Here is a 16,201-nt window from a genome sequence, read left to right as displayed (position 1 = left end):
TTTTTTCAAAGAGCCAGCAGTGATACCAAGGGCCAAATAACCTCGAGCTGCATGGACACAATGGCATTTCCATTGTCACTCTCTATTCTCTTTGAAATTTAGATAGGTCATGGTTTAAGTTTTGATGCTGGTTTAAATTCAGATCCTGGTTTTGGTTTAGATGGTTTAAGTTTTGATGCTGAGTTTGCTACTGATCGATAACAGGAATTACTAAAGAATACAGGTCATTAGATACAGAAGTGGGAAATGTTGACAGAATGCTCAAAAGTGGACAAGTGGTAATCTTAAATTCTCCTCGTCTGTCCTTCATACAACTGTAAGCATTGAAAGGCTAAGGAACAGAAATAATAAAACAAATATAAAAGCTCACAGAAAGCTTGACGAATGACCCTGGTGCAACTATCATTTGGTGCTAATTAACCAGCTCTTTCTGTACTTAGGTTTTTAAAAAGATAAGTTGAACAATGTACACTTCAAGTTAAAAGCAAAGATTTGACACAACAATCGTAACCATATGACGGGGCACATGTACACTTCTTGACATCTATTACTCACCCGACATACGTAGTTGCAGGTCTAAAGACAGTCTGGGAGCTCTGACTTTCCTGAACCATCATTAACTTCTACCCACTGTCAACATGAATGACTAAATCAACCCACAATGCACAGCTATTCATAATGTCAGTGGGAGTGGTTTCAAGATGTCATCAAGAATACTTCTATTCCAATGTCTAATATTCCAAGTTAAAGTCCAAGTGGATCGTTTTAATTTTTATTGTTAGTCCCCGATGGTCTTTGTTACTAAGCTGTAAAATAAAAACTTCATTAAAAGATATATATTTCAAAGTAGATTTTTAAAAATAAATTTAGAGCACCCAATTATTTTTTCCAATTAAGGGGCAATTTAGCGTGACCAATCCACCTACATGGCACATCTTTTGGGTTGTGGGGGAGAAACCCATGCAAACACGGGGAGAATGTGCATACTCCACATTCTGACCCAGACAATGACCCAGAGCCGGGATCGAACCTGGGACCTCGGTGCCGTGAGGCAGCAATGCTAACCACTACGCCACCGTGCTGCCCTATTTCAAAGTAGATTTGATGCACCAAGTTAGTTTCACAGCTCTTGATATTGAATTTGTATCAAGCACTAGCACTGTGCTTGTTATTACCCTGTATTTAGATTTCTGACAACATTCAGCTGGTAAACAACCTAATGTTGAATGTGGCAGGCAGTACGTGTACCTGATACGTAACCAGAATAAAACCTGGTATATTACCCTGTACTTGTCGTTGCTTTGTGTAATAACAACTCTGGGCGAAACAGACAGTTTACCCACCTACTACAGTACCTGTATTTTAGTACAACAGGCCGTGTTTCTAGCTGGAACATTACCTAGATTTTTCTATTATCTACATTTTTTATGTTACCTAGATTTATAAATAGATACGTGGTGGCCAGGGGGTGATCTGATGTAATTTAGAAATTAAGGTTCATTGCATTATCTTCTACTTCCATTCACTCTTTCATCTTTCAGTCCCCTGCAGCAGCATTGTAGGATTTTTAAATCTACTCTTGCAATCATCCAAACACCATGACCTGATTTTTCGCCATGCAAAGAGTCCCCCACTGACTCCAAATTCCCCACAGCCATTTTGTGCTTGAATGAGCATCAAGTGTCCGCAGATGGGACTTTTGCCCCTCACTCAGGAGGAAGTCCTGCCTCAGCGAGTTGCCAAGAGATGTAGTGGACTAATAAGGAATTGCATGAGGATGCCTGAGAGTAAGTCAAGATGCTCGGGGCCAAGGTAAGTTCAAGGGGTCCCAAGGTGAGGAGGGTTGGTGAGGCCTGGAGGGCAGGGGCACAAAGGGGGCATTCAGCGTCTCGGGGGTGTGGCTGGGATGTGAGGCAAGTCCAGAAGCCACCAGATCTTGACTGGTGATCTAAGTCCGGTGATTTTCAGTCTTCCCCCACACAAGGTCAATCCTCCCACCAGCCCAAAAACTGAGGCTGGATGGGGAACGCCCTCAAGTGGCCAATTACAGCTTGCAATTGGGGCAAGGGTGGACTTCCTATCTGATGTCTTACCTGTTCCAGGATAAAATCGCTATGAAGTCGCTGTGGCAGGAATCAGGAGGGAATCCCGTTACTTCAATATCACGCTTCACCCATTCCCCTGCCCAAAAATCCGCCATCGGGGAATCATAAAATTCTGGCCTGTCTCTTAACTCAGCCTGTCTTTTCTCACACACTTTTCAAACTTAACCACTTAGTACTATATGCCTTGGCCTTTCATGTGGGTTTTGATTGATTGATTGATCAATCAACAATAAAGAAATTAATAATCAAAAAGTAACTGATGACAACATATTTGCAGATTTTCCTTTTCTTCTCCATGTGTGACATTTAGCCACAGCATTAAAAAAACATCAATAGTTCACAGTACCCCAAAAGATCACACAACTGATCTTAACTTACAACCAAATAATATAACCAATGAAACAACTGAGTCGTGAAAACATCTATTAATGATGGCTTCAAAGGGACGACAGATTATTCGGAAGATAAATTATGGTCTTGAAGATGTTGCTTAAAATATACCTGAATCATTACAAGGGTTGGGTTCCTTCTTAATTTCTGATTATTTGTGTCTGTCAGAGGACCCACTAACTGCTTGGTATTAGGAACCATAAAGGCAAGTGGTTTCTATTCAATCACTATATATCCCTGAATGCGATTAAGTGAGATATCTCGACAATTATCATTGTATCTAAGTTATCCATGATAAAGCATTTTCAAATTGGGCGGTGGTGGCGTAGTGGTATTGTCGCTGCATTAGTAATCCAGAAACGACTGAAGGCACTGCAAAAGCCCTGATAATATTCCGGCAATAGTACTCCAATAGTACTCCTTGTGCTTCAGAACATGCCACACCCCTAGCCAAGCTGTACCAGTACAGCTACAACACTGGCATCTACCCGGCAATGTGGAAAATTGTGTCCTGTACACAAGAAACAGGACAGGTCCAACCCAGCCAATTACCGTCCTATGAGTTTACTCTCCATCATCAGCAAAATGATGGAAGTGCACTTACTCGCCAATTTAACCTGCTCATGGACACTCAGTTTGGGTTCCATCAGTCACTTAGCTCCTGACCTCATTACAGCCTTGGTTCAACCATGGACAAAAAGCTGAATGCCAGCGATGAGGGGAGAGTGACTGCCCTTGATATCAAGGCAGCATTTGACCGAGTGTGGCATCAAGTAGCCCTAGCTAAACTGGAGGCACTGGGAATCAGGAGGAAATCTCTCTGTTAGTTGGAGTCACACCTGACACAAAGAAAGATCATTGTGGTGGTTAGAAGTCAATCATCTCAGCTCCAGGACATCACTGCAGGAGTTCCTCAGGGTAGTGTCCTGGGCCCAACTACCTTCAGCTGCTTCATCAATTACCTCACTTCCATCATGAGGTCAGATGTGGGGATGTTGGCTGATGACTGCACAATGTTCAGCACCATTCCAGACTCCTCAGATAATGAAGCAGTCCGTGTCTAAGTGCAGCAAGACCTGGACGATATCCAGCCGTGGGCTGACAAGTGGCAGGTTACATTAGCGCCATACAACTGTCAGGCAATGATCATTCCCTCCAAGAGAGGATCTAACCATCACCCCTTGACACTCGAAGATATTACTATCGCTGAATCCCCCACAATCAACATCCTGGAGGGGTTACCATTGCTCAGAAACTGAACAGGACTAGCCATATTAATACTGTGGCTACCAGAGCAGGTCAAAGTCTCGGAATCCTGTGATGAGTAACTCACTCCCTGAACCCTCCAAAGCCTATCCACCATCTAAAATTAGGGTTCTAGAATCGTTTAACGAGGGGGGAAAGGGGTCTGAGAAAGAAAAACTAACTTGAAATAAACATTTCTTCATGTTTCTTTTAATGATTGTCCCAAAAGATTATACAATTAATGTTTGTTTATCACTCTAAGCTGTGGGGGAGGCAAATGCATTTTCTGATATATGGGAAAATAACTATAGATCATTCCCATTCTAAAAGGCACAAGTCAGGAGTGTAATGGAATATTCTCCACTTGCCTGGATGAGTGCAACTCCAACAATATTCACTTTTCACAGCAACCTCATTGAAGCCTACTTGTGACAATAAGCAATTATTATTATTATTAAGAAGCTCAACACCATCCAGGACAAAGCAAGCCGCTTGATTGCTCCCCCTTTCACAATCATTCAAATCCTCCACCACCGAGTAATAGTGGCAGCCGTGTGTACCATCTACAAGATGCACTGCAGTAACTCACCAAGGTTCCATTAGCAGAACCTTCCAATCCTATGACCACTACCATCTAGAAGGACAAGGGCAGCAGATACCTGGGAACCCCACCACCTGGAGGTTCCGGTCCAAGTCACGCACCCCCCTCCCCCCCCGACTTGGAAATATATTACTGTTCCTCCAATGTCGCTGTAACTCCCTCCCTAACAGCACCTACACCTCAGGGACTGCAGAGGTTCAAGAAGGCAACTCACCACCACCTCCTGAAGGGCACAACCAGGGGTGGGCAATTAATGATGGTCTAACCAGCGAAGCCCATGTCCCATAAATATAAAAAGAAATTAGAGGGAACCCTTTTGAAAAATTCCATTGGCATTCTGGGTAGAATTGTTTGTGGACAGCAATGATATCACTGAAATGGAACAATGAGGATGATATTTGCAAATTATCATCAGTAGCACAAACACTCTTTCCAGTTTGATGTCTCACTTTGACTGTTCTTGAAAAAAGTACATTTTTGATTATATTACACATCTGCTTGTTGAAGAAGTAAGAAACAAATTGATGATCTGGAACATTAAGCTGCAAATTTCCTACATGGGACCAGGAGGAGAAACCAAATAGACAGTAACCAAGGGCTTTCCCTCACAGATGCTTCCAAACAGCTGGAATAACTATATATCTGTAGAAACACAGAAGGTCCCACTCCCGCAGGCTTGGTGGCATGTTCTGGTGGAGACTGGAGGAATACACAGGGTGAAACTATTTTATTTTTACCATGAGGTGAACTTCATGCTTCAGGGGATAAATGAATTACATGGCATGGTCCGAAGTCATACTGATCGGGAAGGTACCTGGCTTATATCCTATGCGTCAATACTGACCTCAGGGGTAAAGTAGTTACAATGGACATCAGCCTTCCTAAAGTGGGTCAGGAAAGAATCAGCCAGAGGTTGCACCGGTGAGTACTAAGCTGCAGGCAGGCCCTGCTGGAAAATGTGGATGTGCATGTGTACGCACTTGTGCATGTCAGATGAGATCAAGCTCAAGTTTGGTTATTATTTCCCCTAACAGGCCATGAGCCTATTCACAGTTTAGGTTTGAATGTAGTGAACCATGTCAAAGTTCACGTAAGATGGCTGGCATCTGTAGAATTGTACCCCCCCCCCACCCCCAAATGAGAAGAGGGAAATACAATTAAAATATTTTTAAAGATCATTTATAAATTCAAGACAGTTTCTCAACTCAGCCAAAACTAATGTGGGGGGGGGGGGGGGGGGGGGGGGGGGGAGAAGGGGGTCTGAGAAAGAAAAACTAACTTGAAATAACATTTTCTTCATTTTTCTTTTAATGATTGTCCCAAAAGATTATACAATTAATATTTGTTTATCACTCTAAGCTGTGGGGGAGGCAAATGCATTTTCTGATATATGGAAAAATAACTATAGATCATTCCCAATTTCCTGAGTCACTTTTAAAGCGCACAATTCATTTCAAATATTTAAGTGCAAGACATCACAGATGCAAAGCAATGAACTTCTCTCAAGTGAGGTGCGCTCATCTCTCCCTATTCACAGGACAGATGATCACTGCATTCTGACATGGTGGAGCATGGCTTTTATCACAAGGTGCATTTGATTGCTATCCCCACCACAATGCGACATCGTTAGCACAGTCTGGTTAAGAAATGTAGATGCTTCCAATGCGTGACGCTTGAGGGGTGGGGGGGGGGGGGGGGGCAGATGGGGAAAATCTCGTACATTCAAGAATAAGATAAAATATGAATATTTACATAAATTTTCAGTCAATTCACTAGTTAAAGTGTAACTCACTCAGATGATAACACACCCTCTGCAAGTTGTGAAGTCAGAGCTTTATCAATACCAATATATTTTTCAGATACTTAAGTCTTTAATCAATTGAATTTCCTCCAGACACAGAGTACCCTGAGAACCCTAAATATGAAACTCAGACAGGGACTGGGAGGTATGTTCAAGTGGATGCGATAGTGATACCCAGTTTGTGCTCAGTGGCAGGAGCAAAATAAAATTAATAAGAAAACTCGGTTAACTTAGTTATACTAATCAAGATTTCTAATTACCAGTAGAAATATGTAGATTAAATACTCTGCCTCCTGCTTCAAATATAGATTTACTGCAAAAATGGTAACAAGTGGGGTGCCACGGAGCACAAACGTAGTTCAGGGTTGGGATAGCCACAACAATGATTCTAGAGTACGATGTATAAAGCACTGGATCAGTGTAGGGATAGTTACTGTGGATCAGGATAAACATACGGCTGGGAAGGGCACAAATTATGTTTGAGGGTGCAATGGACAAAACCATGTATGGGCTCAACCTTGTCTCCAGATTGTGAAAGGTTCATCCTGGATTGGCATAGCTTTGGGCCAAGAAAGAAATGGGCATAACCCAAGTTCCGGGCTGACAGGAGCAGAGCACTGGCTACGAGAAGAAGGGAACAAACTATTGGCTGTCCAATAAGAGGAGGGCAACACTGGTTATGGGCTAACTGAGGAACTCAACACCAGTTGTGGGCTGACAGAAACACAGCGTTGGCATTGAGCTGACAGACTAATGCAACACTGGTTGTGCCCTGAGTGGTGTACAGCACCGATGTGGGCTGAGAGGTGCACAACACTGGCTGTGGGCTGACAGAGGAACACAACACTGGCTGTGGGCTGACAGAGGAACACAGCACTGGGTGTGGACTGACAAAGGAACACAGCACCGGCTGTGGGCTGACAGAGGAACACAGCAGTGGCTGTGGGCGAACAGAGGAACACAGTACTGGCTGTGGGCTGACAGAGGAACACAGCACTGGCTGTGGGCTGACAGAGGTGCACAGCTCTGGCTGTGGGCTGAGAGGTGCACAGCTCTGGCTGTGGGCTGACAGAGGAACACAGCACTGGCTGTGGGCGAACAGAGGAACACAGTACTGGCTGTGGGCTGACAGAGGAACACAGCACTGGCTGTGGGCTGACAGAGGTGCACAGCTCTGGCTGTGGGCTGAGAGGTGCACAGGTCTGGGTGTGGGCTGACAGAGGAACACAGCACTGGCTGTGGGCTGACAGAGGAACACAGCACTGGCTGTGGGCTGACGGAGGAACACAGCACTGGCTGTGGGCTGACAGAGGAACGCAGCACTGGCTGTGGGCTGACAGAGGAACGCAGCACTGGCTGTGGGCTGACAGAGGAACGCAGCACTGGCTGTGGGCTGACAGAGGAACGCAGCACTGGCTGTGGGCTGACAGAGGAACACAGCACTGGCTGTGGGCTGACAGAGGAACGCAGCACTGGCTGTGGGCTGACAGAGGAACGCAGCACTGGCTGTGGGCTGACAGAGGAACGCAGCACTGGCTGTGGGCTGACAGAGGAACGCAGCACTGGCTGTGGGCTGACAGAGGAACACAGCACTGGCTGTGGGCTGACAGGAACGCAGCACTGGCTGTGGGCTGACAGAGGAACGCAGCACTGGCTGTGGGCTGACAGAGGAACACAGCACTGGGTGTGGGCTGACAGAGGAACACAGCACTGGGTGTGGGCTGACAGAGGTGCACAGCACTGGGTGTGGGCTGACAGAGGAACACAGCACTGGCTGAGGGCTGACAGAGGAACGCAGCACTGGCTGTGGGCTGACAGAGGAACGCAGCACTGGCTGTGGGCTGACAGAGGTGCACAGCACTGGCTGTGGGCTGACAGAGGAACACAGCACTGGCTGTGGGCTGACAGAGGTGCACAGCACTGGCTGTGGGCTGACAGAGGAACGCAGCACTGGGTGTGGGCTGACAGAGGAATGCAGCACTGGGTGTGGGCTGACAGAGGAACGCAGCACTGGCTGTGGGCTGAGAGGTATAGTTTTTGTTATGGTTGGGATCCAGGTTTGGCTGTGAATCTGGAGTGAACCTTCCATTTCATAGAGAATTTTGCCTACTTTATGAATCCAAGTAAAACAAAAGAAGGATAAGGAGAAAGTCTTTCTGAAATATTATATGGATGATTCAAACCAGTGGGCTAACAACAGACCATCTTAAACAAGGCTAAATAAAATCCAGAGTTTCTACATTCAGATCAGCAAAGGCAGCTTTTGAAAGCTTCCAAATTCAAAGGTGTCTCCTTTGATCTAAAACCAAAATCTTTGAAATAATTCTTATATATCAATGCCATATTACATATTACAGTATATTGATAAAACTAACAACTTAATAGGAGGCACTATTTCAATAAACATTACAGATCAGGCAAGCAACTGCTTCTTAAGCAAATAGTCAAAAAATCAGCATACTACTATCCATTTTCAAGACTTCCGCAATGTAACTCTTAGACCCTGCATTTTGCCTCTATTCTTGTTTCCACGGCTTTCTTTAAAGAGAAGATGCGGAAAGATGGGGGAAAAACAAAATAGGATTTCTTGAGCCTCAGTAAACATGGGCATAGTCCCTCAGTCACAGAGCAACTATTGTACAGTGTTAAAGAGGGGTCCTCCTTCTCCTGAAGCCTCATTGTAGATCAAGACTCACAGAATATATGTGGACCAAGTGGCAGTGTGGAGCTGAAGCATGACTGTAATCATGTCATTTTCTTCCCAAGTTCTTTGTAGTAAGATCACCTTCGATCAGAGTTTGTGGATCTCCGACAGGTCTGGGAAGAAATCTTTCCGTCATGGTATTAGAAGTACACAACTGTTAAAAAAATCTGCACCAATTCAGTTTACTGCTGGAATGGTTAACATTGTTAAACAGTAATCACTGAAGGTGCATGGAAAACTTAGAAACAGAACCTAAGCTTGGCTGCTTATAGTATCGCGCAGGGAACATATTTTTAAATGGTCAGTTTCCAATAAGGCCTTAGTACACCTAGATTGCCAGGCTGGAATGTTGATTTCCACTGTACATTTTTACAATGCTCCGGGCTTTTCCAATCGAACTAACACTAAGCTCTTATCAATCAGACTATTCCATATCCTCCACCTTATTAAGGAATTTCTTCAGAGTTCTTGATCCAAATAATAGTTTGCATTAAAAATTTGCCACTTAAACGTTTTGAATGTTTGTCGATTTCCAAATGAAAGACACGTCATCACTCAAGTTTGCATTCAAAGGGTTGTGCAAAGCTTCCTCTCTCCTGACCAGAATAACAGCTTCATTGATAGATCAAAAATTAAAAATTTACATTCAACAAGACAGAATAACATTAATCGCCTCGCCTTGCTCTTCGAGAATTGGCACAACTCTAACACCTTGATGTGCTTTCAGGAGAAACTGACTCCGGAATGGGCTGGCACCTTTCTGACTCCTGTGTAAACTCTGTTGCAATCCTTCTCGCAAGTGGGTTGGTGCTTTTCAGGAGCTCAGCTGCGGACATGCGCGTGCCAGGTGCAGGCTTGCTGCCCTTCTTTTGTAATAAGGCCTTAAAGTTCTCGTTGCTGGTGCTGGTTTTGGCCCCATTCGCACTAGCCGAGGGAGAAAGCTTGAGTCCAATATTAGGAGGTGTTACAGGGGGTTTGACAGGTGAAACAGCCACATGCCTGACAGTGTATGGTTCTCCAGGCTCTTTCCATCCCAGTACCTTCCTCTTCGATCTATTGAAAAAGATCACAAAGTAAAATTCCAACAAGCTGACCTCAAGTCATTTCAAAGGAACTCTGGCACGGGGGACAGATATAGCCCATGGAGGAATAATTGGTTGGATTCTCCATTCTCCGTCACTGCGATTGGGAATCTCAATCGGGCAGAGAATGGAAAGTCGGCCGAAAATGAGATCGACGCCAGGTGTAAGAATCGCCCTAAGTCTCTGCTCCCGCAATGCTGCCTGGAGCGAGCTACCCACCCCGTACCGGCAGGAACATGCAAAGTGCTGATCTGCATAACTGCCTCTTCCAGGCCTGGGAAACCTGAAGATCATGCTTGGCATGGTGATCCCAGGCAGCCCTCTGCTCAGTTGCATCATCCTGGTCTGACTTTTTAAGCTCTGAATTGGCCTCCTCACCTAAACTACTCTGCCTGACAGCTGATGAGCAGTCCAAGCAGTTCACTGAAGAATCATTGCAGGAACACTCATTGTTGAATGCTGTGGTGAGGAGGGTTACCCGTTATTCCCTTGGTGGGGAGGGGGGTGGGGGGGGGGCATGCCTCTCCTTGAGCTGTGAGGGGAGAAGGGACTTTGGGATCGGGGCGCCCGTTCCGAATGGCGGCCTGATCCGGAGAGTGATGGGAATTTGGTGCACTTGCCGCTTTGCATACATTTGCATGCCAAAGGACTGTGACTCACACCTAACACCAGCGGAGATCAGTCCGATTTTCTGCTGGCAGGAGCACTCTCCAGAATGGAGATTCTCGCCAAATGAGCCATTTAGACAAACCTAAGGCTCCATCTTAATTAGGCTATCTCAGCCAAATTTTAATAGTGAAGCTACAGTTATCATCAAATGCTAGGAAGCAGAAAAAAGCAGGCAGAGTTGCCTTTCCATACTCATTTTCAGAATCTAATAGCGCGGGAGGTGATGTAGGAATGCTTCACCCCTATCTCCGATTAATTAACTCTGTTCTGAAAAAGTTATTGTTCTGATCCTTCAATGTCATCAAAGAACAGTCCTACTGGGCACAGCGCTCCTTCAGATGTGTGTGTAAGAAGGGTGAAAAAAGAAAAAATTCCCTTTAATAAAGCCCACATCTGGATTTTTGTTTTAATTTCCACTCAGTTAGTTCGAATGTTAGTCAGTGTGTGATAAAACTACTATAATGGTTTGTAATGTCAATCAGTGACAAACCCAACACACTGGGATATAACATTCACAAATCTGTTAATAATGATTTATGATATCAACAGTGAGAATTTCCTCCGGGGTTCTTCTGATCTGCTGCCATAACTTTGGAGGAAGACTGCCAGAAACCCCAAATAGATTAAGGAAATCATCACTAAGTCTCACTCATGTCAGTTCACATGCTGGAAACCAACTTTATAATTTCTCTTACCTGTGAATAACAGTGAAGAGATCTTCAGTGGAGCGTTGGATGCCTGGGGAGATAAAGACTTCATCATCATCCTCCATTACAATATCTCCACTCTGTGTTCTCTGCTTTGTCGTCGGATTCAAGGACATGTCTAAAGATAAGGAAACAGGAATGAGCTATTTTGCGAGATCCTAGCTTCAAACAAAGTGGCATTTGTGCAAATGAGTCAATGTCAAAACTCAGTTCTGTTAAACCGCCAGCCACTGGAATCCAAAGAGTAGAAGCAAATGAATCTGAGGCCGAAAAACAAACAAAAGTAATGCCACTACTATCAGCTAGTCAGGTCTAAACTGCATCTCTATCGTGACAGTGGTCTGAGGCAAGTGTCTTCCAACCCAAAGCAGTTCTTGTAACTCACTGAGTACATACGCTGTTCATATGTGGTACTGGGGCTTCCGATCTGATGCTTACTCCATGCCAAATGAACTGATGACAACCAGGGCAGCAGTCAGCATGCCATGAATTGTCTTGAGTCTGAGAGAATAAAATCAGCCAACTGGGATCAACCGGTCGACAGAGGCCGAGAGCTGGCGAGCAGCCGTGGGCAGTGATTTTCCAGATGCATACCTTTCAAGTGAAGGAGAGGATTTTTGGGTGGGCGAAGTTGACACGAGATTGTAGCAGGGAAGGTCAGCGGCTTTGGATCTACTAGAATTTGGGGGCCGACCTGGCAAAGCAGTGGGCGGGTTTTAACAGGATTACGGCAGCGCTCTTTCGGAGCAAGGTCCGGTTCGTGATGTTGTTTCCAGCCAGGCTCTGGGAGACCTTTGAGGGCAAGGAACATTATTTCACGATGCCAGAGGAGGCGAATAATTTTGTCAAGAAGTGTGGTTTATGCAGGGGATGAGTGAGCGGGGGTATAATAGTGCAAATGGTTGGTTTGGATATGTAGTCAGAATGTTTGTAAGTGTTTTGTTTTTGCAAATGTTGGTCTTTCTTGTGTTATGGTCAATGGGGGGCTGGTTCCAAGTCCTGCGTTTCGTTCCCCTGCCAGAGAGGGGGGGGGGGGGGAGGAGCCCTGGCGGGGGAGGGGTGGTTCTGGGTAGAGGATTTCCGAAGGGCGAAGGTGGGGGAGCCAGAGTGGAGAGAGGGGTGGCGTGGGCGGTGTGGGTGGGGTCCTTTGTGTAGTTCTCCAGGTGCAAGTTGCCATGCTAGCTGGGATGCTAGTAAACAAAGGTAGTGTGGGGAGGGGGCTCAGCGGGTAGCCAGAGGGGGGGAGGAGTGGTTAGGTAGGAGGGGTTTGTTTGGATGAAGGGTAGAGGAAGGAGGGGATTGGGGCTGGGGGGGGGTTGAGGAGAGGGGGTTGCTGGGAGGGGAATGTACTGATGACGCAGGTGGCTTTGTGACAGGATGTAGGTGAGAATGGAGTGGGCAGCCATTTTGGGTGGGACCGGAGAGGAAAGGGGTTAGAAGTAGGGAGAGTTTCAAGCTCGGTTGGGATGGTGGATCTTCATAGAGAGGGGGTTCAGAAACCTCCGGTGAGGATAGTGACGTGGAATGTGTGGGGGCTGAATGGCCCGGTTAAACGATCCTGAAATATTTAAAGGTGGATGTGGTTTTCCTGCAGGAGATGAATCTGTGGTTAAATGACCAGACGAGGTTAAGAAAGGGTTGGGTGGGGCAGACGTTCCACTCGGGGTTTGATTCCAAGTCGAGAGGGGTCACAATTTTGTTTCGGAAAAGGGTGGTACTTGTGGTGGCGAGTGATGTGCGGGCCCCGGGAGGGCGGTGCGTGTTGGTGAGTGGGGTTTTGGTGCAATGCCAGTTGTTCTAGTGAATGTCTTGCACCCAATAGGGACAACGTGGAATTTGCCAAGAAGATGTTGGTGGTCTGGATTCGCCTCAACTGATAATGGGGGTAATTTCAACTGCGTGTTGGAGCCCAGGATGGATAGGTCGATCTCCAAGTCATTGGCCAAATTGTGAATGGCAAAGGAACTGGGGGGTTTTCATTGATCAGATGGGGAGGTGGGTTCATGGCAGTTTAGGAAACCGGGAGAGACGGAGTTTTCCTTCTTCTCCCACATACTCCCGACTAGATTTTTTTGTGTTGGGACCATCAATATTTCCGGGGATTGTCGGAGCAGACTGTGCAGCGATTATGATTTCAGATATTCGCCACATTATGTGGATGTGAGGCTGGAAATAGACCAAACCAGAGACTCTTGTGGAGGTTTGATTTGGTGCTTCTGGTGGACAAGAAGTTCTGCAAGGTTTGTGGCCTGGATTCTCTGCTCCCCGACACTGAAATCGCATTCAGCGGAGCGGGGGAGAATCCGTTTTGGCACAGAAATCGGAAGCAGCGCCGGTTTTCAAATTCTCCCTTCCCCCCCCCAAAAAAATCGGCGTACTCCCGCGTATCCACTGCCTCAGGCCATTGCCTGTGGACCACCCCGCGATGCTCCGTTGTCGACCGGCCAAATTCCCGACGGCGTGGTTCTCTCATGGTCCCACCGTCCAGGATACTCCCGTGGTGGCTGCAGACACGGTCCGGGGCCGCCACAAACGGGGCAAGGGCCAATCGGCGGGCAGGGGGAGGCTTCATTCGGGGCTGGGAGCAATGTGGGCGGGCAGTCCGGGGCACGCGAGCGGCCGATGCGGGGCAGTATTTTGCCAGTCCAGGACCGCCGCGGGCTGAGTCCGCCATGGAACACGCCATGGCCACTGCAGGCTGCCACCATGCGCAGCCTCTGACCCGTATCGGCTGCTAGAGCTGCGAGCTCTAAGACTGCTGCCTGCTAGCCTCCCGAAACACGGGGAATTTGTGTCCTTTTGACGCCAGTTTTCCTGGCATAAAAGATGACAGTTTTCCTGATGGCCTGGGGACATATTCCCAAAAATGGAGAAACCATCTCCTGGTGTTATGGAGATAGGGGAATATGTGGCGATCAACTAAAACGTGTAGGTCTCACCCACCACTTTCTGGGAGGTGTTGCTGACAGTGGTCAGGGGAGAAGTGATACCCTATAAGGCCCACAGGGAGAAGGTTGGGAGGGCAGAGAGATGTAGGTTGGACGATGCCATTGTGGAACTGAAACCACAGTACTCAGAGGCCCCGACCAGAGAGCTGTTAGCAGAGAGGAGGTGGTTACATGGGGAGTTTGATCTAACGGTGGGCCAGGTTCGCTGCTCAAGGGGAACGTTCTCTGATTATGTTAGAAGGTCAGCTGCCTGTTACTCCATCAGTTGAGGCAGCAGGTGGCCATGAGGGAGATTTCATAGGTGAGGGATGGGAGGGAAGTGTGGTGATGGTGCTGGAGAATATTAACAAGGCATTTCAAGCCTTTTACCGAGACCTGTATAGGTCCGAGGCCCGAGTGGAAGGCGGAGCTGGGGCATTTTTTTGACTAGCTGAAATTCCCGGAGGTGGAGAGGGAGAAGGGACAGGGATTGGAGGAGCCACTAGCACTGCAGGAGATATTGGAGTCCATTGGCCTGATGCAGTTGAGGAAGGCACTGGGGTCAGATGGTTTTCCGGTGGAATTTTATGAACAATTTCCGGCATGCTGGTGCCCCATCTCCTGGGGAAGTGTAATGTCTCGTTGGTGCGGGGATAGCTGCCAGCAACGCGCTCAGGCATCGATCTCTTTGATCCCGAATATGGATAAGGACCCAGTGGAGTGTGGGTCTCGACCCATCTCCCTTTTAAACACCAATGTGAAGTTGCTGGCTATAGTGCTGGCGAGGTGATTGCAGCGTTGCGAGCCTGGGTTTGTCTCTGAGAATGATGCTGAAGTGGATTTTGGCCAGTTTGGTAGAGGGGGTAAAAGGGGATCCAAAGAGGTGGGATGCCCTACCGCCGTTCTTAGCCAGGAGGGTGCAGACCATAAAGATTAACATTCTTCCAAGGTTTTATTTTCAGTACTCCCGATATTCCTACCAAACGGGTTCTTTTGCAGGCTAGATAAGTTAATATTGGACTTTGTATGGGCAGTCAAGTCACCCAAGATTCGGACGGTTTTTTCTGCAGAGTGGACGACAGATTGGAGGGCTGGAACTTCCAAACCTGCCATATTATTATTGGATGGCATATGTGGAAAAGGTGCGATTGTGGTGGAGAGGGGCGGGGGGCAGAATGGGTACAGGTGAAGGAAGCCTCTTGTGTAAGGGCATGTTTAAGGGCCCTGGCGATGGCACCCCTCCAGTTCTCCCCTGCTAGATGCACAGTTAGTCCGGTGGTGGTATTGTCCCTTAAGGTCTGGAAGCAGCTGAGGCGGCACTTTGAATTTGGGGGTATGTTTGTTGTTTGCGTTGGCCCTACTATGCGAGAATCACTAATTTGTACCAGCAGGGAAAGGATAGATGCGACATAGAAAAGTTGGCGTAGGGAAGGGATAGAACGGGTAAGGGATCTGTTGCGTCTATCCCTGCTGGTACAAATCTGTGATTCCCGCATAGTGGGGCCAACACCTTGCCCATACCTCAGCCCTGTCCCTGTAACCCCACCTAACATTTTGGACACAAAGGGGCAATTTAATATGGCCAATCCACCTAACCTGCACTTCTTTGGACTGTGGGAGGACACCGGAGCGCCCGAAGGGAACCCATGCAGATAAAGGGAGAAAGTGCAAATTCCACACAGGCAGTCACCCAAGGCCGCAATTGAACCCGGGTCCACGGCGCTGTGAGGCGGCGATGCTAACCACGGTGCCACCGTGCCACCCATAAGTTGAAAGTTGCAAGCTAGTGAAATGTAAAAGGAAGGAGAGGGGATGGCACGGTAGCACCGTGGTTAGCACTGTTGCTTCACAGCACCCAGGGACCCAGGTTCGATTCCTGGCTTGGGTCATTGTCTGTATGGCGTCTGCATGTTCACCCTGTGTCTATGTGGGTTTCCTGCGGGTGCTCCGGTTTCCTCCCATAAGTCCCG

General features: G+C 47.1%; 1 protein-coding gene across 7 annotated transcripts in view; it reads right to left on the bottom strand.

Moving 5' to 3' along the window:
• Nucleotides 1-5,631: 5,631 nt before the first annotated feature.
• Nucleotides 5,632-16,201, bottom strand: part of nhsl2 (NHS-like 2) — a 436,567-nt gene continuing 425,997 nt past the window's right edge. For all 7 annotated transcript variants that reach the window (XM_038774973.1, XM_038774975.1, XM_038774976.1 and 4 more), the window contains exons 7-8: nt 11,293-11,422; nt 5,632-9,899 (exon numbers count right to left, since the gene is read on the bottom strand). In XM_038774973.1, the coding sequence (XP_038630901.1) occupies nt 9,551-9,899; nt 11,293-11,422 (479 nt within the window). In that variant the 3' untranslated portion in view covers nt 5,632-9,550. The remainder of the gene's footprint in view (nt 9,900-11,292; nt 11,423-16,201) is intronic.

Source organism: Scyliorhinus canicula, chromosome 17, assembly GCF_902713615.1.
Source record: "Scyliorhinus canicula chromosome 17, sScyCan1.1, whole genome shotgun sequence".
Taxonomy (NCBI): Eukaryota; Metazoa; Chordata; class Chondrichthyes; order Carcharhiniformes; family Scyliorhinidae; genus Scyliorhinus; species Scyliorhinus canicula.
Note: the sequence above shows the minus strand (reverse complement) of the source record. Positions and strands in the feature narration are given on the sequence as shown.